The sequence below is a fragment of the Drosophila gunungcola genome, unplaced genomic scaffold, assembly GCF_025200985.1.
Source record: "Drosophila gunungcola strain Sukarami unplaced genomic scaffold, Dgunungcola_SK_2 000057F, whole genome shotgun sequence".
Taxonomy (NCBI): Eukaryota; Metazoa; Arthropoda; class Insecta; order Diptera; family Drosophilidae; genus Drosophila; species Drosophila gunungcola.
Genome location: NW_026453220.1, coordinates 583059 through 608490, shown reverse-complemented (window position 1 = coordinate 608490; position 25432 = coordinate 583059). Strand labels below are relative to the sequence as shown.

Sequence of the window (25432 nt, the reverse complement as noted above, 5' to 3'; positions counted from 1 at the left end):
TTTTCGCCAGTTGTAAAAAGTTTTTTATTTCATATCATATTTTAGTGTCAAATATATATATGAATGTATATATAAAACCTTTGCAATTTTCGTCTAAAACTACACAATAAACTTAACATAGCGCATTTTATTCTCTTCAGTTTTTTTTCCCCAAAAAAAATGTGATTTGTTTTAAACGCTTCCGATGGAAATCTACAAATTATTATTATGAAAGACTCAAAAGCAATATTTATTTGTTATTATGTTATCGGTTGTTTCCGAAGCGTTCAAAACATTACTCAATTTCATGCAAAAATAGTGTCTCTTCTTATTTTCTTATTTTTTTTGTTGTGGGAATTCTCTTTTTTGTTTTAGTGTTGTTGTCTATTTATAAATAAAAGCTAGTTATTAAATTAAAGTTTAAGATTAGGAAAAAAAATGATTTTGTCTGCAGAAAAAAACACAAGGAAAATCTCATCTTTTCTTTTGTTTTGTTTTGTTTTGTTATAATTGATGGAAAATCATAAAATAAAATTAAAATAAAAATAAAAAGGTTCTCTTTTCTGCCAAGCGATTCGAGTTGTGATCATTGATTAATCCATGTTTATGATAGTTTTAGGTTTGGCGGTAGGGGATAGGGGTTAGCGGGTAGGAGTTAGGGCGAAAAGGAGTCAAAGGGGTCAAAGGTCAGGGCTTAATCACAGAACTACCAAAAAAGGCGTCGGGGAGCGTTGCTCTGTCCAGGGCTTGAGTTTCAACTAAGTAGTATGATTTGTGCTAAATAAAAATAATAATCCAAAACAGAATTTGGAATTTGGGGTTTCGGACAAAATGATGGGGACTACAGGCAGGGTATTTGATATTTCGTAGGGCATATGGGGGCATCTCTCTCATATCCTGTCTACTTGGCACGATCGTGCTTGGAGGGCTCCACCTGCTTGGCAAACTCGCTCATCACATCCTTGTAGATGACCGGATCGAGATTGCGGCCCAGCATATAGATGAGCCACCAGTCCCCGATATCCAATTTCCGGGATAGCGAACGACAAATCTCCATCGGAATCATGCGATTGCGGGCGTTCAGCAGACGGGGCCGGAATTTCGGCATGAAGATGATGCAGGCACTGCAAAAATCGAAATATTTAATTAGTTTTTATAATGTTTAGATGTTTGAAGATATAACAAAAAAAAAAAAAAAAAATAGAGTGGGTTAACTAAATAGTAACAAAAATTTCCACTATAATTATTATTTAAATGTATTTGAACAGCATCTTACCGGAACACCATCAGTCCGATGAGCAGAACGAGCAAAATCCAGAACCAGAACCAGATAAACACGTAGGTCTTCTCGTTCACGATGTTCAGTGGCAGGATGCAGAGGGAGTCGTGCTTCTGCAGCGATCCAGAGGCACCATACTTGTGGAAGGTGCACTTGGTGACCCGGGGGAACACATAGACCATGGGGTCCACCCGCTGCTCCTGCGGGACATCGGAGAGTTTCATAATGTTGGTGCCGTACGAGAGGAACTCGCCGTCGAAGAAGCGATTCATCAGATACATCTGCACGATGATATTTATGCAGCAGAGAACTTCGCAGGCCCAGTACCGAATGGCGTACAGCTTGTGGCGCTAACAAAGGATATACAATTTCGTTCAGTCTGCGATCTGGAAGAAGTCTATGTCCGATCAACACCCACCTTTACGTGCTTAATTAGATAGTCCAGCAGGGCATCGCGTTTCGCCTCCTTCTCCTCGCGAGTGCAAATCGTGATATTCAGGCCCATCACAATCATGCGCATCAGGCCGCCCTCGAATTTATTCCACAGGAATTTGGGCGTATAGCAGGCCATAGCCTAAAATAAATTAGTAAATATTTTTTTTTTAATTATATTCGATTTTGTTTGAATTTAGGTTGTTAGGATTTAAACACCTGTACCTCTACGATTTTGTTAAATTGCCTAATGAACCCATTATTAATTTCGTAAAAAATAAAACCCATAGCTTCATTTTAATGTTAGCATTTGCCAGCTGAAATGTCATACAGCAATAGGGCAGGAAAGTGTTTCAACAAACATTTTTATTGAAATCTGTCGAAGCAATTGACACATTGCTGTTGATGTTGCTGCTGTTGTTCGTGCTATTTAGCAAGTCATTAATTATATTTGGTATTTCACAAGTCCGAAACACTTTTGTTGCGCTCTTCTCATTTGCTTCCGCCGCTTGAGCAATACGTTGACCCATAGCCGATCACAAAAGCCCAGTCCAAATGCACAGAAAAAAAAGGCAATCAATCAAATAAGGATTACTTTAAAAAAAAACTGTTTATCTGCCTCTATATTATAAAAATATAACCAACTTATTTACTACAAATAAATTTAATTATATTTTTATAACATTGATTATTATAGTAAATGTTTTACAAAAAGATATACAACTTTCTACCAGTGTATGACAGCACTCCCATCTATCTCACTATATATCCACGCATGCCACGCATTCAATTGAACTTAATTGGAGCGATTGCCTCTGCGAAGAAGAATCGAGACCACAAACTATGTGTCCATTGCTGCACAGAAAAAAAGTAAAGTGATCTTTACGATTCTTCCATAATATAATATTATGATATCTTAATCTTTTAAACTAACCAACAAAAAAGTGTAAATTTGTGAACACTCATATCATAGAGATACGATAATTGTTTGTTTATAAGTAATCTGTGTCCAACATTTGAATCTGATTCAGGGATCTTAGCTGGTAAGATTATCTCAGGATAAATAATGCTACGAAACTTACCTGGAAGAAGAGTACGAAGCACACCCACTGGTAGTAGGTGTAGTACTTCTTGGCATCCTCATCACCAAAATCATTGGCCACACCGGGATGGGCCACCTCACGACCAACCTGAAGAATGTAAGAAACCAAAACGAATTAAAATTAACTTAAATACAAATATAAAAAAAACAAAAAGAACTGAAAATAATTTTAAAAGTATTATTATTATTTATTTAACTTAAGATATCTGCTCCACAAGATCACCGATGGTTATACCAAGTCTGCAATCTACACTTAGTCTGTCACTTCAGATAGTCACAATTAATTTAACTAACCAACTAAATAGCGACTTGAGTTTCCAGACAGGTCTCCACATGGTTTCCCTGTTTAATTCCGCCCACACACTGCAAACATCTTTAGTTCACTTATTTAGTGCGACTGGCGGGAAATTTGATCGGTCAAACTGTCGAAAATAAAAAAAATTCCACGAAATCGTGTAAGGGAGTTATCGGACAGTTTCCTGCCTTGCATGAAATATGAGCCAAACCTTAAGAACATATACACAAGGAGAAAAATTATGTATACTTATTACACTTAAATATCATCATTAATATATAATAAATATTAAATGAATAAGTTTAATTAAATAATTGATTATGCTAGTTTAAAGATCACAATAATAATTCGAATTTGAATGAACAGGATTTTCATTATTTTTAGCATTGTTTTTATTTTTTGCCATTTCCATTTAAGGATTTTGATTACAATTTAAAAGATTGAAAATCGTATAAAAAAATGTTGACAAGAAATGGAGACAAAGAACTAAACAAGAGAATAAATTTTAATAAATTTACCTTAAATAAATTTTATTGATCAGGGTTCAATATTTTTTTTCGGTGTTAGGGGACAGGAGAGTTCCACCCGTGGGGAATTCAATTTCGGTTTTTTTTTTGGCGTTCTTGATTTTGTTTTTTTTTTCCACTGCAAACGATTGTTCAAATCGCTGCCCGCAGCAGAAAGGAGGAAGAAGCAGACAACGCCCAGTTTATAATTGCTTTATAGGCCGGTCTTGAATTATGTGTGTGTACTACACATATCATATACTCGTATGATATACCTTGCTTCATCCAAAAGGGTCGGACGTGTCCCGCGTACAGAAAACTTGACAGGCAGACAAAAAAATAAACAAAAAATGGGATCGAAATGGTTTTGGCAGTGGATGAGAGGTGTACCATTTTAATTGTATAGTGCTGGATATCTGGATTGAAAAGGAAGTGCTTAGATTGAAAGGAAATAGCTAAGCCATTTTAAAAACGGATTAAGTGTTTAGAAGGAAACTTGCTTAAAAAAAGTTACTTAATTAACTGAACTAGTTGGTTGTCTGGTCTATTATTTACTTATGTGATGTAATATGTATATAAAAGTTTTTAATTTTTGATTATATTATTTGGTAATTAAATATTCACAAAATAACTAAAACATGAAACATTTTTGTTACCAAGTTAGTAGGTTTTTGTCCAAATGCACAATATTTCTTAAGAGATATTTAAATTCGTAGCGTTCCGGACTCACCTGTCTGCGGAAGGCGTCCGGCATGGTGAAGGTGCTGTGGATCCAGCAGAACGTGTTGACCACGTGCGGCGGAACGCCATTGACGATGCAGCTGATCGGCTGGCCCACATACTGGGTGGCGGTGATGATCAGGCTGCAGGTGAGCAGGAGCACCGTGGTGAAGGAGTTGTGCAGCCGGAAGACGGCGTTGTCCGTCTGGATGTCCTGCCATTTGAGGTAGCTCTTCAAGCTACCCAGCAACTTATACATCTTGGCACAGTTTGGGTCTCGGCGGGCGAATCAGGAATGAGGAGTCAGGAGTCAGGAGTCGGGATCTCTCAGGATCAGGTGCTTCTCCTCCGGGCAGTGTTGTTGGTCGTATCGCAAAAATGGGTCTTATGCTAGACGCGTTCTTAACTTTCTTTTGCCGGTTCTTGTCTTGTTTCGTATTCTCTTGCCCTTCAACTTTCGATGCATATCAACTGTAAGTAAATTAAAAGAAAACAAATTAGATTCAAAATCTAGACGATAAAATATTAAAAAAAATGTTTGCCATACTATCTTCATAATTTATATATATGATGAGTCGTTTTATCAATTCACATGTTAAAATTCGGTGCACTGTTCGCCTAAAAATAAGTTTTAAGAAAAAACTGGAACTGTTGGCTATTGTCAGCAGAAATTCTATCCCAGTCATAAAATCCTTTACAAAATGTTGTTTGTAAAATTGCATTCACTTTTCAAGTTCAATAATCTTTTTAATATATTTTGATCCCAAAAACTCAATGTGACAGTGAAAGTCCATTCGTAGGGGTTTCATTTAATCAAATAAAATCAAATTTGATCTCCATTACACTCAATTTAGTTTCTGTGTAGGTAAACTAAGCAAATACAACTCTGCTATCTCAGTATCTGTGAAGTACATTTCGCTGATTAGAAGACAAGCGACACCTCAGCCATTGATGTTTGCCGAAATGTGTAGAATTTCGTGGAGAGCTGTGAGCTTCTGATTGATAAATGCGCGGAGCGTGAGTATTTTGGCATAAATCAACATCAACTAATAGAATCTTGAGACGGTTTCAATTTCAATTAAAGATACATTTCACAGCCACGACGACGAGCAGAGCAGAGCAGAGCAGAGCAGAGCAGCTCAGCTCTCTTGTCAGCTGGGAAAATTGATGCGCCATTTAAGTAACCAATTGCCATTTGCTCCACTTGCCTGTGTGGCCCACTGGCATCTGAGACGATTTCAGAGTCCGAGCTCTTTCTTCTGTCCGGCAAAATATCCATCTGGGGGCAATGCACCTCCAGTGGTTCTGTATCGCCCCCTCCGCTCGCGATCTTTGTGCAACGCATTTGACCCAAGCGCCACTGGGAGACCCCTTCTCAATTATGTTAAATCGTTACGATTTCGTTGACTTGCGGTATTTCACTCTTGAAGAGATTCTTCTATATGTATTTCGTATGAGTAGCATTCGTTTACTTATTTATAGTACATTATTTTATTGTTTATCAATCAAATTCAATCGCTTAAGGCTTGTAGGTAGATATTTTCTATCTGCGTTACATAAATTGATGTAAATACCGGAATACTTAAAAACTTTATATTTATTTGAAAACCTTCTTATTCTTCTCATTATCTGCATTTGATTTTAGTAAGCTAAGATATAAACGATTCATAAAAGTACACGATCCTATGATCCCGAAATTCGTAGTATTTTAGCGGCACACTCGAAAACAAACTCTACGAGTTGGAAGTCAAGTTCAGCCTCCAAATAATCCCTCTATTAATGCATTCCGCACATAAATTGTCTCCTTCCTGGCCCAAAACCCGCCCCTTTTTTTTTGCAGTGCCCTCCCCCTCAACGTTTCGCTGAGTTTGCCTTTGGGTTTTGAAGTTGCAGCCATATAAACAATGGCCCACCGCCCACATCCTCCCACCTTCCCTTCCCTTCCCCATTTCCACATTTCCATGTTTCCACACACATGCAGCAGGCACTTGTTGTTGATTTTCTTTAGTTTTCCTAGGCATTTTCATTGCCAAGGCCGTGGGGACCATGGACTGCAAAGTGTTGCAGTCAGCCAGAAGAGCTGATAGTTGCGGATTTTGTGGAAATTTCGCTGTGCAAATTGCAATTTGTTTTGGTTTTAGAGAAGGGGGAAAAACGGAAAACAGGGGGCTAGTTTAAGGTGTCAGCTCTGCCAATTGTTTTGCGAAAAGGTCGTCGCAACTGCATTAATGTTTTATACGTGCCGCCGCTTGACAATCGTCTGTTTGGATACCCTTAAATTGTAGGGTAATCATGTTTGGTCAGCGTAAAGCGTATGGAGTTCACTGTTTTATCCGATCTTGAATAACTTAAATTAATAAAGTGACTCAAATGATTTGATTTACATGAAAAAAGTAAAATCAATTTTGAATATTTGCTCTTCACAAATTAGGTTTGTAAATGTTATATAAATTTGAATAGGAAAAACATGTACTTAACACTACGCCCACAGAGTTTCCCTTTTACTTACTTAACTATTCGTTTCGCTATTTGAATTTTTAGTGACTGTTTCACTTTGCAAATTGATTTAGTCGTTGTCGTTGCCAATTTTGCTGGTGTTCGTACTTTTTGTTGTCGGGTCTTTTAAAAGCTTTAACATGCTTAACCTTAACATGAATGCAAACAACACGAGAGCTGCAATGGCAATTGCAATATTGCAATGGCATTTGCAATTGAATTTGAAATTCGAGTTTTTTCGTTTCTATTTTGCGGGAGTCTGTCTCTTAAAGTTGTGACGTCAATTTGATTGCATTCGTCTGTACAACGAGTTAGTTCTGAGTCGAGTTAAGTTGATTCATTTTCATTAGGGTTTTGTTGGTGTTTTATTGGGTTTATTGTTTGGCTTTGGCTAGCAGCTGGTCGCCAGAGCGGAAGTTGCCCTTCGGCGTGTGCGTGTGTGTGGCACACTAGGGGTGGCATTAAAAACTAAAAACAGTCACGGCTCACGCACAGGAAATGACAAATATCTAAGATCTGTACGCAAGATTTCTGTGGTAGATACTCACATGCAACCACATTACAATTGGCAAACAACAAATCAGTCAAGTTTAATAAAAGTAAGCAAAAAATGTGTTTAGTTTACTAAATCTTGCGATTTAAAATAAGTATCAAACTAAAATATTGCAAATAAGATAACCAGTTATGAAACGTGCTTACATACATATATATATATGTATATATACATTTAAATTAACTTCAAAAAGGAAGTTATTATAACAGAGATAAACCAAAATCTCAAGTCCTATAAACTTCTACCGATAACTATCGTCTCACGCTGCCATCGCTAGCGATCTATTTACGCGGCAGCTGGCCCAGAACAAAACCATTTTGGTCATCCACTTCTGCGGCTAGTAACTTAGCATGCAGCTTGGGAAGGACCGCAACGGATCGGATGGTATGGTATGTGATGGGATCGTTAGAATGGAGAAACCGCAACATAGCGTGCACATAATAGGGATACTAAGGCTGGGAAAAGGGGCAAATAGGACGGAGAAGAAGGGTGGGAAAGAAGGTAAGGTAGTGGTACCCGCTACGTGCTCCTCCCCCATTTGATTCCCTGATTGGCGACACATGCTCAAAAACAATGAGTCGCCACTGTTCTGCGTCACCTAAATTGACCATTTCCGTTTGGAGGGGGGAAGAATTTGTGAGGGGCAAAATGGATCTTTGGGATGCGAAGTGAAGAGATGCCATAGATGTCGCCGAACCCGTCAGACGGGATACTTCTAAGGTAAGCCGATACACGACAAAAAAAAATCGATACCGAAATAGATCCCATAATAAAACATTGTGTATATTATAAAAATATATATATGTATGTATATAACACATTTTTTAAAATACAGCTAATTTAACATCCGATTCGTTATCTGAAACCCTAAATTATTTGATCAACCCATTCTAAAATTAAACATAAATCAGTATAATATTTTCTTCTGTGTATTTTAAAACACGAAAAATTATGAAGCGGGAAGATTCATGGGAAATAATGAGGAAACGAAAGAACAGGGGGGATACAGGTGAGGGGAAGATGGGAAAGAGGGAAGCTAATAAGAGGAACATCAAAGAGGAAATGAGAAGTTTGCAGAGAAAGGAAAGAGACACGGGATTTCATGAAAATCTAGGAGAGTCAAGCATGTAAAAAGATACCACGAATTTAAAAAAGATATGTAAGTTCGAAAAAACCGAATTTGTTTAAAGGATTAGACTGCAAGTGATCAATCAAAAGAGAAAAAATGATAATGCTGATTATAATCAGCTGAGGGAATGGAAAACAAGTAATGCCGATGATTGTTTGCGCAATGAACATGACAATCTTTAAGGTAGCTCAAAGGAAACCCGCTCAATCCCAAAATCTTTTTCTCATACAGAAAAGCTCCTTGATTAGTTTTAGGCAATACAAGCCTAGTATTAGTACTCAAAATACCATCCTTATACCTAAAGAATCCCCAAGAACTCTCGCTGTCACCTGACTAACGATCAAATTCAATTGGCTTAATTGGCTTCTAATCAAAGTAGACGCAGCAAAGTTGAGATCTCACTTAATCTCAGGGGTTTTAGTTATACAACTAATCCGAATGTTTCTATCTCTGTCCCTGTCGCCCACCTTCTTCAGAAGTCATCTTGTGTTATTCGAAAGCTCGGCTCGAAAGCTTCGTCTTAGACAGCTTTCGTTGGAATGATGAAGAATGCATTTTTGTTCTCTTTTCACTAAGTTTAGGTTTTTTTTTGTTAATTAACTTACGCAGAATTCCGTTGTCTTTTAGGCTCTTCTTCGGTTTTTTTGTTTTGCCTGTCTTCGTATTGTTTTATTTTGTGTCACAGCATGGCTTGTGCGTGTGTGGGTGTGTGTTTGTTTTGGGGCTGCTTCTTCTTCGTCTTAATTTTTGTGTTTTATTTTTCGAATCAGCTGCCAGGTGGCCGTAGAGTTAGCATGGAACAGGTTCTTAAATGCAGCAAACTGTGCCTTAAATAAGGGTATTTTTTCGAAAATAGGTTTTTAAGAAAAACCGCGCACACACACTCACTGGAAAAAATACAAACTCAAAACGGAAATTCTCCAAAACTATGTAAACTTTTTTTAATCAAGCGGTCTTCTCAAATATTGTATACCGTGTAGGGTTTGTTTTCTCGATTTTCGCTGGGTGTTTGTTGTGTTTTGAATTTTGTAGTTTTCCTGTGTTTTCGAGCGCCGCGTAGACGCTCGCAATGGCTTTTGTAGCACGCTGTCGCCGTCGCCGTCGACTGCCGCTTGGATTTCAAATTTCACAGCGACTCGCACTCAAAACCGAAGCCCATTCCGTTCTCATTCCATTTCCCATTCCGCGCCATTCCGCTCTCCATTTCCAAGCCGTTCTCTCTCGCTCACTTGAAACTGAAACAGCTGGCGGAGAGAGAAGCGAGAGTTTCGGTTTTTAACTCTCTCTTTTTTGAAACTCTCTCTCTCTCGTTCTCTCACTCTCTTTTTCGCTCTCCCATTTGTTTATTTAAACGAATTAAGCCTTAAATTAAACTGATCGCTAGCAATGAACTAAAATTGGAGCAGCAATTGCCCAGGAGATATACAAACTTCTTCTTACCCACTCTATAAGCCTTTGAGCTCCCTATTTGTATATTTCGTTTCCTGCTTAGGTGCCTCCAATTTCGTTTTTTTGTTCACTTATTTCGTGCATTTTGACCCTCTGGATTCGGTTTTCTGTTGTTTTGGCTTACGAAAAGGTAAGGAAAACTTGAAATTCTTAATATATGCACTGCCAGAAATGTTCGACATGGTTTTCAATGGATCTTACAAAGTATCTTTAAGATTGTTTTCTGAAAGTACCTGAAAATTGTTATCTTAAAAAAGCAATAGATTACATGTATAGTTTTTAAATACATTTTTTTTTACATTAAATTACAATGAATATTTAAAAACAATTAACAAATTTTTAAAGAAAATTTGTTTGTTTTTGCTATCTGCATGGATGTAGTTTATGAAATGCTCTCGCATTGGTTTTTAGAAGTGAGCTCATCTAAAAATTAAATATGCATTATTCAAATGAAACCTGATTTTGGTAAAAATCTTTGATAAAAGGAAAAGGAGAAACTTTCAATTACAACGGGCGGTAAAAAAAAAAACATGCCTAAATAAAGCGTCAAAAATCATAACTCATTTCAGTTTTTATGGTTAAATAATTATGACTGATTGATGGATTGAACTTATATTTCATTCAATTGGTAATTGCTTGGAACGTATTTACACAATATGATTTTTGTTCGTATATCAAGATCATTAATAATGTCAGACATTTCTTACCATTTTTTGTTTGATATTATAAATATTTGCTGGTTTTATTTCATTTGTTTATTTTATCCTGGAACTTAATCTGAATTTTCCCTGTCTCAGCAGGGATTTCATGGGATTCTGGATGGATCTCGATAAGAACGTGTTTCGCGTCGAAAACCGAGTGATATCGGATCCGATTGTTTGCTAAATCTTTCGGCGTGTGCGCACACTTCGTTCTGTCAGTCAGTCATTGAGTCAGTTAGTCAATTGGCCAACCCAGCCATTATGCCCCTCGATTCATGTATGTATGTACATATGTATGGTCAGATCTCAAATTACAGTTATGTCTATACACGATATGTACGCGAGTGTGGGGAGTGCAACCGCATTTCGGCCTGGATTCCCCCGCCCTTTTTTTTTGCTGGTTTTGTCTTACGTTTTGGCCCTAAAGAAATCGTTCGTGTCCCCATCCCCAATCTCCATTGTATCATGCGGCGAGTTCGTGTTGCTTTTAATTTTAAATTAAGGTTTTTTCTGGCTCGCTCGTCTTGACACGGCCTTTTATGGGGCCACAATAAATGCGCACTTTCAGGCATACAAAAAGAAATCAAAACCAAAAAAAAAAAAAAAAAAGAATGTGTTCAGACAGGGTAAAATGTTAAGTGCGTTGTCATTGCCACGGACATGAGAAACGAGCAAATGGAGCTCGGCTTGAAGCCCCAATTGAAGTTTGAAGTGGTTTGGGGTTATTACACAAGCCAGCGAAAGCTTTTTCTTGAACAAGCATCCAAAACGGCTGTCCGTTCAAGAGAATTGTCCGTAATTTTATTTATTATTATTAATGTTTATTTCATATTATTTTCTGTATCGTTTGTGATAACTCTGTCTACCCCCCACTTGATATTTACATTAAATCGGCTCGCACATGTGCAATTAAAGGCCAGCAAACAGATATTCTCTTCACACAAACTGTACCCACACGAAATGCCGAAAACATGCGGACAAAGGTATCATTGGTAGTACCTTTCACTTGGCCAAGTGTCACGTCTGTCGCAATCGGTCCATTAACCACACACACCCCGCAAGCCCCCTAAGTCGCACCAGGTATCGGTGGTATCGATATCGGTCGACTCTGGTTTGTACGTGAGCAGGAGCACGAATGCTGATTTATATGTATTTGTCTCAGTGTGTTTGGAAATGGAAATGGTCCCTCCTCCAAACCATCTCTCTGGTGGCAAAACTCCTCTCTTTGAGCAACTCGCTCACTCATCTGTGTGCAAATCTCATTTTTGCAGCAGCTGCTCCTGTTTTTGCAACTTCCTTTTTTGTGTTGCTTCCTTAAAAGAGGATAAAAAGGGGATGGGGAAGAGAGAGAGAAAAAGAGAGAAGGCAAGAGAGAAAAGGGGGTTGCCGACGAGGGGTGTTGCAACTTCCTTTTATGTCTGGCTTTGTCTACACAGAAAAAAATATCAAGGATCACTATGAAGGCAATATATAAAACTATTAAATATAAAATTCGGACAGCAACAAAGCTTAAGTAGTAATACTTCAACCAATATTAGATCTATAATTATATATAACCAAAATTAAGTTTGATTATTTTTATTTGACGCATTCGAATATTTTCTCTTTGTGTACCTGCGTACGTGTACACAATCGAACAAGTATGAAAACAATTCGCAGAGCGTTGCAAGATCGACGATCAAAAGGAGTCGTGTGGAAAGTACTGGCATACAAAGGGGACATCGGTGGATGCTGGGGTCCCAGCATCCCGTAAAACATCCAAAGGGTTCTATATATAGATTGAGACCAGGCATACATATGTTTTCAACTAAACGGAGATCGTCAATGTCCGTGGTACTGGAACTCATCACACAAGCTGGAAAAGAATCATCTTGAGGTGCTAAAAATAGAGCTCCTTTCGTAAGAAAATAAGCACAGAGTACGAAGATCTCCTGAAAAAATCGTAAAAATTATACCAAGGAATTACCTACTAAAGGCAGCCATAAATGAAGTTTTTTCGAGGAAATTGTATGTTATGATCAAATTAAAAATAACCAATAATTTTAACACAAGCTGTATGATCATCAAATTGACACAAGTATATTTTGACTTAAAACGACGTGTTTAAAGTCTGAAAAATTATACTAGTCATTTATAAACCTTTAATTGACCTTAAGACCTTTTCAATTTGTCATGTTCCCAAGCAAAGTGCCTTTAAAACTGATCATATAATGATCAATTTGACAAACATGAAAAGTACATTGACTTATCTTTAAGTGATCCTCCCTCGCATTGTAACCAAAAATCTAAAGATAGAGATAAATATGAGCCGAAAAACGGCCTTAGGAAACATTTAAATGCCTATTCAAAGAGCACTTGACTTTTTCCATCATTCGTTTCTCTACCAAGCATTGTTAGAACGACTGTTTTTCTGGTTGTTAATGCCCAATGAAGATCATGTTCGGAGCTCCGTCTTGGGACTATAATGAGCTGAAAACACGAGGGCACAAGTGCGGATCGCAATGACTCAATGTTGAATGGTTGTTAATATTGTTTCCCTTCTGGCAGCATTCCAATCTTGGTCACTTCGATTCTGTAGTTGCGGGTATATGTAAGTACATATCGGTCCAAAACGAGAAAGCCCGCTTGGCTTTCAATTACCAAGTCGTGGGCTTGGCTCGGTTTTTGTTGTGTTGGCCAATTGGGTGGTGGTGCTGGTATACTTGATCGGTTGACAATGCTCATGCTCCCGCTCTCTCTTCACAAAGATTCTCCAGTCCAAGAAGCAGTAGGAGAAACGCAGAAGTAAGTTGAATGGCCTCGTTTTGGTTTGGAGTTGCCCACTCCAACGAAAAGAAACAAGAATGTAAGGGCACTTTGGGATTCGAAGCTTGAAACACCCTAGACAATTTCCCAGTGGTATAATTGAATTTCTGCAGTCAATTATGATTTGGTAATCATTTTAGGGTGTTTTACCATATTCAGCGAAACCATACCACTTCAACTACATTTCTAGCTTGATAAGCCTAGTTTTCTTAAATCCTAAGTTGCTATAAAATTAAAAAAAAAATACTTCCATAAAATCTTTATAGCCTTGGTAATTAAAATTAATATAGTTCCTTAGAAAGAGATATAAAAAAACGTTCGCTTTATTTTTTAACCCACAATTTAAAATATATATAATTAAACAGCTATAGAAACCTTTGGCCTTTAAATTTAAACTACAATTTGAAATATATACAATAATATAATATGCAAACGAAAAGTTTAATTTAATGGGGGAGAAATATCTAATCTGAATTTAGTTTTATTAAATAGTTTTTCCTATGTATCATAAAAAACTGTAATTTATAACACACAGATAAGAATCAATCTGAATTTTGTAATCAAACAAAACTAAAAAAGAAACTACACAAGATATGTTTTTTTTGTAAAAATCGATTTTCTTGTAAAAATCGGAATACCCATTTGGGTGAGGGTGTGGTAAAACCACCTAAGAAAGCATACCAAAAATGCCAACACAAGCCATAAACTTGGGAGACAAGGCAGAGGAACAAAGAGCAAAGAGCTGCTTTTGTATCTGTATCTGAAAACTCTGACTCTATGTGAGCCCGTTTGTTTATTCTTATGCTCCACGCGTCACGTACTAAGTGCTTTTTACCTGTTGCTAGCTGCACAACAAGTTTCAGGTGGAGTCAAAGCCGATAACCGATGGGCCCTGCGATAGCTATTCCCGATTAGCGATTGCCAGGGCGCCAGCCAAGGATGTGTGGTAAAAATCTAGCCCTAGAGACTCTAGCCCTGTTACCTGGTAACCGGTTCTGCTAACAACAAACAACAGCAGCTGAAGTGAGAGAGCCCAGTTAGCGTCAGAGATGCCAAAAGCATTTGAAGTAAGATCTTGACAACTTGATTTGTAAAAGTCCTATTTATACATATTTTAGTATGCTATATTTTAGAACTGAACAGATCTGAATTTTACAATGTTATTATTTAGTTTAGTTATTTTTTTTTAGTTTTTTAACGTTGATTTGTAAAACTGCCTGTAAACCTTTTTTAAACTGTTTTCAAAATGTAGTAGATATTGACTTTTGAGCACAAATAAATTTTGAAATATATAATTTACACGTGTTAATATGCAGATAAATGTCTAAATATAAACTATTGATCAGATGACCTACCTTGCCCTCTGGAACTGGACTAATCATGATTCACAATTCAAAATATAGCAGATCTTGAGTTTGGGAAAGTATTATTTTCTCAAAGTCAAGACTGGTTTTCATAGCAGCCTTATAAATATCAATAAAAGTACCCAAAAATTGATTGTCTGACCTATGCTGACCTCTGGAACTGGCTAGATCTGGCTTGGAAATCGCCAAGCCAAAGCCGCCGCTCATCGCTCCCGCTCTTCATGGCGCTCTCTTTTTGGCCAGTGAAACGAACGGGAACGGAGTCGCAGCGGCGTTTCAGTTCCAGTATAAACTTGGCATTTGCTGACGACGCTGACTTGACTGCTTATTTTGAACAGAGAGTCTAGCCTCGAATTATTGGTGTGACGTAACCATGTGGCACGCCCACTACGCCTGGTTTGTAAGCCTGGCTTTAAGCGTTTTGTGCCTGATGAGCCTGCAATTGCTAACGGTATCGGCGATCGAGTGTTACGTCTGCGACACGAGCGATACGGAGCATCCTTTCCAGTGCGGCGAGTGGTTTGAGCGGTACGACGAGCCCGACATCCAGCCCCAAAACTGTTCCAGTGTCCATGGGGCGCAGTTCTGTGTGAAACACGTGGGGCGCTTCGAGGGCGGCATCGGCGCGAAAAGATTCTGCAGCTCCAAGGACATGGGAAACTATTGTGACTATGTGCGAAATAAGGGCGATCGCATGGACTATCGCAGCTGCATTTACACTTGTGATACGGACGGATGCAATGCCGCTGGAAGACTGGAACTGGAATGGGGCGTGGCAGCGGCACTCCTCACTCTCACTTGGCTCATACGACGCTGACAGACAGATGGAAAGAGCGAGAGATAGATAAAGCCGCATCACCACTTTATATTTTTTTTTTGTTAATTGTAAGTTGTAACAAAGTAACTGACACACAAAACACTCGATAGTATAGAGAAAAACAAAAACACAAAACCAAAAATATATAAACAAAAACCGAGAAAATAGCTGTTTTTGTATTTGTGGGAGCGAAACTAGCTGGAAATGAAACGACAACTGAGCGGGAAACGGTTGGCAGTGAAACAACAGGTAAATCAGAATCCGCTCGATGCTCTCTCTCTCTCTCTCCCTCTATCTGGCACTCTCATCTTAAGCCACGCTTGCGCAATTCGAGAGCGATACTTAATGGTTTTCTATTTTATTTTCATATAACATATGTACATATACACTACAAAAATGGTAAAATGTTAAAATTAACCAAGAATTAGACGCTCACCTATTTAAGGTAATTCACATTGTCTTAAAATAATAAATGCATTAAAAATATTAATACGGTAGTATCAAAACATATTTCATAATTTCGTATTTAAGGATATCAAAAAATGAATATACAATTTTAAAACAAGTTTTGAAAACAATATTAGCAACGACAAACAACTTTAAGGACTTTTTTATGGTTTAACAAAATTGCGAGAAAATTTAAACCAAAATGTGGATGCTACAGACTAAAGTAAGTCTAGAAAAGTGAAATTTAGAAACCATTTAAACCAAAAAAGAGAGCGTTGAATCTGAGTTACATTTTATTTGGCTTCACCCCTAAATGGTACAACACCCGATGTCTTTTAGATCCAAAGATCACCTTGAGTAGTTCGATCGGTGACACAGTTTTGTGAAGTCTAAATTCCCAGGGCAATGCGGAGACCGCCTTTTTGAAAGCCGACGACAATCTGGTGACCTCCGATCGAACGGCGAACGCAATCAATCGGAATTGGATTTGACATTCCTCCATTTGGCAATTGAACGAGATCATTTAAGCCAGATCAATTTGCGGCTGGTTGATTAAGCTCAAAGAGAGCGCAACCTGGGGCTAAACGAAAATAAAACATGTACTCCCGCTAAAAGACAAACGGACAGTACAACGGACAAGCGGACAGGCGGACGGACGGACAGTTGCGTAATTGCTTAAATTGAAAGTGCCTTGAGGCGCTATCATTGGGCATGCGACACTAATTCGAGCTGGCCACCGATCTCGGTGACAGCCAAGTCCCAAAAGGGGTCTGGGAAAACAGGAATCAAAAAGTGTAAAGCCAAAGAAAAGATGTACACGAAAAATGGGATCAAAGGTCAAATGAATCTGTGGGAAAATCCATTTCAATATTCCATTCAGTCCTTATAAATCGATCTATGAAATATAAGTTAATTACATATCATATATTTGGCAGCTCCCTTATTCTCCTAATAAATGTTATTATTCCAGTATTACAATTTTTATGATGTTAATTTACCAAAATTAATTTTAACGCTGGGTTTAAAAAATAAAAGGCAATCACAATGACCCCTATTTCCAGAGTTTTTTTTGTCTATATGTATGTATACAAATGTATATTGAAAGTCCCAAGCTTAATCCAGACCTTCTTTGTAAACATATTTAATCGTGTCGTTTCTTTATCAGCATTTGAACTGACACATTTGCCCTGTCTTCTATCACTTGCGCTTCCCTCTCATTACGTCTTTGCCTCGTTTATTAAAAGATGACAAAAAAAAATATTACGTTTTTTTTCAATTTTTTTTTGCTCAAACATAGATAGGAACTAAGGTTGATTGAGAGGTGTTATGGTGTTAAATGGGATGGAATAATGTGAGTGACATTTAAAATGTATTCTAGTGACAGGTGAGTTTAGTCATCAAACAAGACTTAATGTTCTATATCTTTAAGGTATACTTATTATGGAACTATGATGTCAAAGAACTGTAATCTCTCGATTTTGGTTGCACAATGAAAAGTAAAAAAACTCATGGGATTATATTTTTACACACAACGAGCGTTATTCATTAGTTCAACCCCAAGTCATTATCAATTTGTACTATTAAAAAGCTTTAAGCCTTTAGGTCGACAACATTTCAGCTGATATTAATTTTTTGTTAGCACAATTGGAAAGAATTTTGAATAGATCTGCATAGCAGATGTTCAAGGTCATTGTCAAAGACCGAAAAGAGAGAAAACCGAATCAAATATTTATAAACGAATCTGCTTCGTTTTGGAAAATTCTCGTAAATTTCCAACAATTTCGAAACGTGTGCCACATGCTGCACTCAAAAGAAGAGAAGAAGTGGAGGAAGAAGAAATTATAGAGAAATAGAAGCGAAAAAGAGGGAAGAGAAGAGAGAATAATGTGGATAATATGGAACAACCCCCGAAACAATCTGGTCAACCCTGAAATTTTAAACTGCTTCCTGGAAAATCCGCTCTCGCCAGGCTGCTGCGTCATTATCCTTTGGGGGTGGATCTCTCCCACCCAAAAACTGAAAGAGCAAAAGAGAGAGCTACGTCGAGAGAGCCCGAGAGAGCCATGTCCTTTGTTTCTGCTTCCTGATTCCTGTTCCCGATTGCCAACAAAGAAACTTCGACTCAAAATCCGAACTCAAAATCGCAACTCAACTCGAACTGACCTACGCGTGAAAATGTTTGCGTCATTGGCGGAAGCCCAAGGATTCCAAAAGATGATGACACAAAGGACACAAAGAACGGAAGTTTTCCTTTGCGGAAAACGAAATTTCCAACGACGAAGGTCGTTCACTTGTGTTCACCATTTTTTTGGGGGAGGATTCCTTCGACCAAAAACGATTTGTTTTGGGGTTTTGCGTGCTATTTATTTATTAAGATTTGTAGAATATTAATAGATTAAGAATCATTTATATATGATTTAAAAAACGAACTTACATATAAGCTTCAACAACACCTTATTGCAATTCCAATTCCCATCCTAATTATCTTAGAAATACCCGACTCACGTGATAGGAAACTACGACAAAAACTGTACCAAAAATTTGAAAAGCAAATGAGGCCCGGTTGAACTTCTATAAATTGCTAATAAATCGCCATAATTGGGAGGCCAGCCCTACTATGCCTAAACTACCCGCCCCCTTTGAAAACAGGACCCCCTTTTCTACGGTTTATAGCGGTGTCTGCTAATCCGCACAAATTAAATGCAATTGAAATAAATTTGCATGCCAAGAGATTGGGAAATAAATGTATGCAACAAGTGTCCCAATTGCATATAATTTATTGGCAACAAATTCCGGGCTAGGCACGGGGCATAATAAAGCTCTCGAAGGCACCCAATTTGCAACCCCTTCTTGAGGTCTGAAATTCCCAGGCAGCTGCAAAAGTTCAAAAGTGTTAATTGTCGCATCAATTTGGATAATTGAAGGTACTCGACGGGCAGTCTAGACTACTGCTTAAACGGGAACGGGGAATACCTACATACCTATATCACTTACAATGGTAAATATATCTTAACTATATCTAAATGGCATACAACATATAGGAGATTTTCACCTTCTCCTATACCAAATTTGATCTTTTCAAAGTTAAGGTAGTGTAAATATTATCGTTTCCACGCACACCTTTACAACTACATATATCCAGCTCTTTCGAACACAGACAACTCAATAGGACAAGTAAGTCAGCAGAAAAAAAGAATACTTGACATACCCAAACAAGAAACAGACACGACCAAAAGTCCATTTCGATCTCATAAATGTTAACGGTCATTCACCAAGGCGGGGGGTAGAAGAACAACAATGGCAACATCAACAATCAACAATCACTGAAAAAAGAAAACAAAGCCAAAAAAAGGGGAGATACATATACCTTTAGGATAAAGTCGAATAGTTGAATATACTGAATTTGAATTTTTAAAGATGGTATGGGGAAAGAAAATCGATCTATAATGGAAATGCAGTTTGAAACTTATGTATTATAGTATTGTAAACCATTTCCAGTATTATGTATCCAACGACCATCCAGTTTACTATCAAATTGTTTCCATAGCAACTAAATAGATTTTCCACTGTTATTTATATACTATGATTTAAAAAAATATTTTTTAAAATATTTCGTTATGATGAATTGTCAAAACAAAAACACTTCAGCTGGAAGTTTTATTATATTTTCATTTCAAAAGCTTTTAGAGTTGGTGCTATATAAAAAACTGGGACAAGCTTCTACCGATAATAAATAAACTCCGGGAACCGAAGAGTGAGCCAAGCACGTTATTTATTATTTGATATATTCGAGAGTTGGCTTTTTCTGCTTTGTTGGGGCTTTTACGCCGGCCAAACGAAAGAAATCACTTGATATGCAAGCGGCGATCGGATCGAAAAGAGCCCAACCAAACAAAACAGAATAAAACAGAACAGCTCCAAATCGAGTTAAAAAAAAAAAAACGTGGAGATTTGGCGACAGTGGCGACAAGAAATAAACCTGATCGGTCTAGAGAGGAGACGGAGACCCCTTCTTCGGTCAGCAAATATCTCCCCTGAACGCTTTGAAAGTTGAACTTTTGTCAGACTCGATTCGATGTAAGCCGGTTGGCATTGACCGCAAACTATCAAAGCGAAATCTTGTCAGCTAATCACTGGGGATTCCGATTGGGATTCAGAATCAGAATCAGAATCAGAATCAGAATCGGATTCAGATGCGAATGGTGGCTGCCGCTTTTGGTGGCACTCAGGTGTCATAACTAGCTTGCCATTACACCTCGAAGCGAAGTGGCGCAAGATTTGTGGCTCCGATTTGGCAATAGTTGCCAAAAGCGAGTGCAAAATGTGTCGGCCCGAAGCTTCTCGTACTAATTGATTGCCAAAGAAGCCGAAACTGAGGATCTGTGGGGGGGTAGTAAGCGCAGATGAAAATCGCTCCAAATATGGACTTGGTTATGACAGAGCGGCATGTGTAAATGTCTCTATGCGGCTTGTTGCGAGGCATTATAAGTCGTTATCTTTTGCACTGGTTTCACTGCAACTCTGACTTGTGTCATGAAGGTTTATCAACAATGACTCTTCTTTTTCTGCATTTAAATATTTATATAATTCTTTTATCTCTGCGCAAAACCAGGTGATGTCAGGTGTCGTTCTTATAAAAATCTATATTTGTATACAATGTAAGCAGTAATAAAATTAATAATAGAGTATCTATCTGCCTATGTATGTATCTAACTATCTATTAATCTATCTATATACCTATCCATCTATCCATCTATCTATGTATCTATCTATCTGTCGAAAAATTTGCTTATGTCTTAATGCAGATTGATTGGATTTTGTGTTGTGGTTAAGAATGTGTATAAAATTATTCTTTATTATAATATTTTTAAAACGTTTCTAGTAACTTAGTAGTACCAACACAAACTTAATATAAGTATCCGTTGAAATTTCTCACAAACCTGGAAAAGATAGTCATCTTTTAGTAATACTTACCACGAGGGGTTCGGTATATGCAGTCGGAAAACCAAAGCCAATATCTCGGGATCGCCTGATGAAAATCTATTCAAGTTTTCCAGTCGTGGCCCAGAGACAATGACCCATCCACGCAGCTGGACTTTTTTACTGGGTTCGGCCTGACAACTCCGAAACAAGCACTTTCGAAACCGCAGCGGATCACTCTAACTGGGTCACCCAACCGCAGTCACCACTCGACACAAACTGTCGGCCACGCCCACACCCAACGCCCCACCAAAGGTGTCTGGTCGGTTTTGGTTTTGGTTTTTGTTACCCATTTTTTAAAATACCAAACACCAAATTAGAGAGTTTTTTTTTTTCGTTTTTTAAGTGCCTACAAAAACCTGTTGCTTCAAGCCGAAATAAAACAAAGCCGACTCTCTTAAATATAAAAATATATTTATAATGAAATGATCATATAAAAAAAAAAACAGGTGTAAACAAGACAAAGCTCAAATAATTAATTGCCTAGCGTTAATTGAAATGCATAAATTAAACAGGTAGTTTGGCCATCTCCGATGTCGTTGGCCCTTGGACCCCCCCTGGCGGCGTTGCTCCGGTGGGCGTGGCAGGATGTCGAGGGTGCAGAAGGGGTGAATCCACCGTATCCAGACTACTGATGTCGGGATATCGGGATTTTGAGGGTGCGGGCGGTGCCTCTCGATAGGCATTGATATCGTTGTCGTGATCGGGATTCGGGAACTCACTGGCCAGATGATAGATGACCTTCTTGAACAGGAACTCCGAGAGGTTGGTGCGCAGGAAGAACAGGAACATCCAGTTGGAGAAGTTGCACTTGTCAATCACTGCCGACAGTTCGTTTTCGTCCAGTTGGCCAGGCTTTGCCCAATACAGAGACCAGCGCGTGAAGGTGACACTGATATTGATGATGGGTTAGATGGGTAAGATGGGTAAGATGGGTTAATCAAAAATAACACAAGGATAGCCACACTTACTTTCTGTAGAAGAAGAGGGTTAACAGTCTCCAGATCAGTCCCAAAACAGTAACTATAAGCAGGAAGAAGTACCAGAACCACAGGATGGTATAGATCTTCTCGTTCATGATGTTAAGGGCCATCACACAGAGAGTATCGTGAGTCTGTAGCGAACCCGATGAACCATACGTGTGGAAGATGCACTTGGTAACCTTGGGAAAGACCATGTCCAGAACGCTCATCTTATCGGACCACCGGTTCATCAGGGCTATCGGTCCCAGCTTGAGGAATTGTCCGCCCAAAAATCGATTGGTCCAGGTTATCTGCAGCAGGAGATTCACCAAATTGAGCACCTCCGCGAACACCAAGTGGGCACCCCACGACTGATTCAGACGCATCCTGTCGATCATTGTGCGTCGAATGTCCTTGATGCGCTCCTCTGTCTCCTCCAAGGAGGGGATATTCAGCTTGCCGATCCGCAGACTGTCGTGTTTAAGGTACCTCGTCAGACCCACCATCCGAAGGCCGAAGACCAGGGCCTTCACCCTTCCGCCCTCCCATTGCTTCCACAGGAAGTGCGGCACATAGAAGCAGAGGGCCTGGAAGAACAGGACGAAGGGCACCCACTGGTAGTAGGCATGCCGCTTGATCGAGTCCCTTTCGGGATCATAATTTCCCAATCCGGGGGGCTCACTGCCCAGTCTGTGGGCCGTATGGTTCTGATCGCGTACCTAACAGGAAGTGCAAGACATAATGTTGATATAAGTGAACTATAGTTTGAATTTAATAGTCTAAGCGCTATTTTATATATCTATGCTATATATATAACACATACATTGAATTTCTCAAGCTATAAGACCGAAAGCATTTTATAAGTTAACTACTTTTTGCAATACAAGTAAATATAAACGTTAAATTCTTTTTTTTTTACCAGAAATCGTTAAAAGCCACCTGTAGACGAAGCAGCAAAATTATCCAATATCTTACTTAGGTATCAAGCTTTTAACCTGTAGATATTCTAACCTTATTCAGGGCTTATCAATATCAGGCAACTGGTGACCTCAACTGATATTTCTGGTGACCCATAGAACATACTATTGTTGTTCAGGAACTGAAACTTCTAACTTCTAATCAATACCTGATTGTATTAGTAATGCTGTCTGGTGACCTCTATTGAATCTTTGATGACCCCTTGGTGACCCCTTAGACACCCCATAAACTTACCACTGTGAAGGTGGGTGTGAAGAAGCAGAAGGTGTTGATGACGGGAGCAATGACACTGTTCGATATGCACTGGATATGCTCCCCGATATACTGACGCGACGTGATCAGCAGGGTGGCCACCAGGAGCATCACGAAGGTCCATCGATAGTGCAGCTTGAACACTATGTTGTCGATGACCACCCGCGTGAGATCGAACTTGAGGTACTGCCTCACCGAACTGAAGGTATTCAGCATTGTAGTGCCCTCGTTATCTTTGGTTTTGGTTTTTGTTCTGGCTTCGTTCCGATTTCGCAGCTGGTTACGATAATTTCGGTTTTGGTGGCGATTACAAATGGGTGGGGTTCCGGTGTCGGACGGATTTGTGCGCTCCGCTTGCCGCGGCTAGCTCCTCGCAACTGCAAGGCTCGCCGCTCGATACACTGCTCCGGGTCTCCGAGTCTCCGAGTCTCCGGGTCTCCGATTTTGGGGGTCTCCGTGGCCCGATCACCATTCTCCGTTCTTCGGAGAGGGCTTTCTGGCGTAAAAGCCTTATCGTGAGCTTTTTTTTGGCCAGGAGAGCCGTCCAGGCCTGATAAGATAGCGTCTTCGGGTTGAAATGCACGGAAATGCCGAATCAGCAATTAAATTGAGTTTAATTCAGAGCTGTCCATGAAAATAGTAAGGGAAAATATGAGAACCTACTAACGTGCCATACACTGAGAACAATATTGATGGGGCTTTAAGTTGCAGCTCAAACATATCTCTTCTAAATTCTGTCTTATCTGGATATATTTCTAATTGATTCGTTATAATAATAAATGGATTAATAATGATTGTGAAAAAGTTGTAGTTTCGAATGTTTGACATTCTTTTCTACCAGTGCACTTTCGTCTCTCTTGAAACCCAAGAAAGCCCCAAAGTTTGGAGCTTCTCGTGTGTAGGTGAGTAATTCCAGGCCAATCAAAATTAAAGATCCAAGTGCGTAAGAAATTTAGAACATGAGTGATCCATATAAACAATCACAAGCACAATGAATCAGTAGGAGAAAATTTCTATGAGTCAAGAGAATCGGGATTTAATTGTGTGATATAAGCACAGTAAACTTTTTTGAAAGAACAATGAGGTGAATAATAAAGTAACTAAAAGATAGTAACAGTTCAGTCAAAAACTACCTTAAGCCGAATGTATAAAACAAATATTTCCAACGGACTCTAAGAAGAACTACTATATTTCATGAAGAATCTGTATTTAAGATCATAATAGTATTAAATGGCATTCTAGTTCAATTAAAGAACCCTTTCCGCCGTAATCTAAAACTATCCGGGTTAAAAAGCGTGCCGCTATCATTCAATGCTGTCTATTTTGATGGATGGGACAGACTTTGGATAAACATATATATATATATATATACAGTTTGATTGGGGATGTTATTGACCCAGATCAGTGCCAGACAGCATAAGATGGCTACATATATACTAAATAGTTGTAGTCTCCGGCTAGGCGAGTCTTTAGGATGGACATTGCGTTCCAGCGATATCAGGACAAGGTTTTTCGTAGGTGGATATTCACCCTCCACCCACCATTATAATTCATTCTTTGGCCCCGACAATCTTATCTCTTAGTCAATCCCCAGAAAAGACAGCGAGTCAAGTTCCCATTATTTATATTTTTTTAAACTCTAGAATGCCAGCAAAGATCCGTACTATCAGTGGCCAAGTATCTATATCTGTTGCTTATCTAAATAGCGGGCCGCGGAATTCGTATTCGGTGCTTATTACTTAAGCGTTTAAGTGGTCGCTCCAACTTTGCCGGATAAGATAGACCCAGACCCCTTTCGCATATTTCACAAATGGAAGTCGTGCGTAACCAGAGACCCAGCGACTATATTAGTAATTGCAACATTTTTAGCCGGTTGACTGCTCGAATTTTCCTCTACTAAGATATCGCTGGAAACTGCTTTGAATATGGTTTTTTTTTTCTGTTTGGTTTTATTTTTCGGTTGACGAAAGTTCATTGATTCATATTCGAATATCAGACTTATTGCTTTATAAACACATAGCCCAGATACGAATAAAAAATTTTAGATACTTGTATAAGGTCAATATTGCATTGATATTTAAATAAAGCAAACCGCAATGAAAACGAAATTCGAACCATTCAAGCAAGGCGCTCCACACATTACCCTCGGCTACAGATTCAATTACCAGCCATAAGCAATACTAGTA

At 38.6% G+C, this 25432-nt stretch overlaps 3 protein-coding genes across 7 annotated transcripts; 1 reads left to right on the top strand and 2 right to left on the bottom strand.

The window, feature by feature from the left end:
• On the bottom strand, nt 1-21244 carry LOC128264127 (innexin inx1). 5 transcript variants are annotated; one of them, XM_052999474.1, is made up of 7 exons: nt 9465-9623; nt 9097-9318; nt 4324-4784; nt 2773-2880; nt 1677-1832; nt 1256-1608; nt 1-1103 (listed from the first exon to the last, which is right to left on the bottom strand). In XM_052999474.1, exons 3-7 carry the CDS (start codon nt 4570-4572, stop codon nt 881-883), a joined length of 1089 nt encoding a protein of 362 aa, XP_052855434.1. In that variant the 5' UTR covers nt 4573-4784; nt 9097-9318; nt 9465-9623; the 3' UTR covers nt 1-880. The 5 variants fall into 5 exon arrangements, with proteins under 5 accessions (XP_052855434.1, XP_052855436.1, XP_052855435.1 ...); XM_052999476.1 differs by lacking the exons at nt 9097-9318; nt 9465-9623 and adding an exon at nt 21049-21244; XM_052999475.1 differs by lacking the exons at nt 9097-9318; nt 9465-9623 and adding an exon at nt 19283-19301.
• Nucleotides 15126-15792, top strand: LOC128264134 (U-scoloptoxin(05)-Sm1a). The gene has a single exon (XM_052999484.1). It carries the CDS (start codon nt 15184-15186, stop codon nt 15625-15627), a length of 444 nt encoding a protein of 147 aa, XP_052855444.1. The 5' UTR covers nt 15126-15183; the 3' UTR covers nt 15628-15792.
• A 203-nt stretch (nt 21245-21447) lies between the features above and the next one.
• On the bottom strand, nt 21448-23684 carry LOC128264123 (innexin inx7). The gene is made up of 3 exons (XM_052999469.1): nt 23229-23684; nt 22026-22735; nt 21448-21946 (listed from the first exon to the last, which is right to left on the bottom strand). The coding sequence occupies exons 1-3, from the start codon at nt 23460-23462 to the stop codon at nt 21562-21564; spliced, it is 1329 nt and encodes a 442-aa protein (XP_052855429.1). The 5' UTR covers nt 23463-23684; the 3' UTR covers nt 21448-21561.
• Between the last annotated feature and the right edge of the window lie 1748 nt (nt 23685-25432).

Bases quoted from the DNA above. Each gene is read 5' to 3' on its own strand.
- LOC128264127 (XM_052999476.1), bottom strand. From the start codon at position 4,572: ATGTATAAGTTGCTGGGTAGCTTGAAGAGCTACCTCAAATGGCAGGAC. The intron at 1,833-2,772 runs GTAAGTTTCGTA...AATTTATTTTAG, and splicing joins GCTTCGTACTCTTCTTCCAG to GCTATGGCCTGCTATACGCC. The intron at 1,104-1,255 runs GTAAGATGCTGT...CGATTTTTGCAG, and splicing joins ATCGGACTGATGGTGTTCCG to TGCCTGCATCATCTTCATGC.
- LOC128264123 (XM_052999469.1), bottom strand. From the start codon at position 23,462: ATGCTGAATACCTTCAGTTCGGTGAGGCAGTACCTCAAGTTCGATCTC. The intron at 22,736-23,228 runs GTAAGTTTATGG...ACTTCCTGTTAG, and splicing joins TCACACCCACCTTCACAGTG to GTACGCGATCAGAACCATAC. The intron at 21,947-22,025 runs GTAAGTGTGGCT...CATCAATATCAG, and splicing joins ACCCTCTTCTTCTACAGAAA to TGTCACCTTCACGCGCTGGT.
- LOC128264134 (XM_052999484.1), top strand. From the start codon at position 15,184: ATGTGGCACGCCCACTACGCCTGGTTTGTAAGCCTGGCTTTAAGCGTT.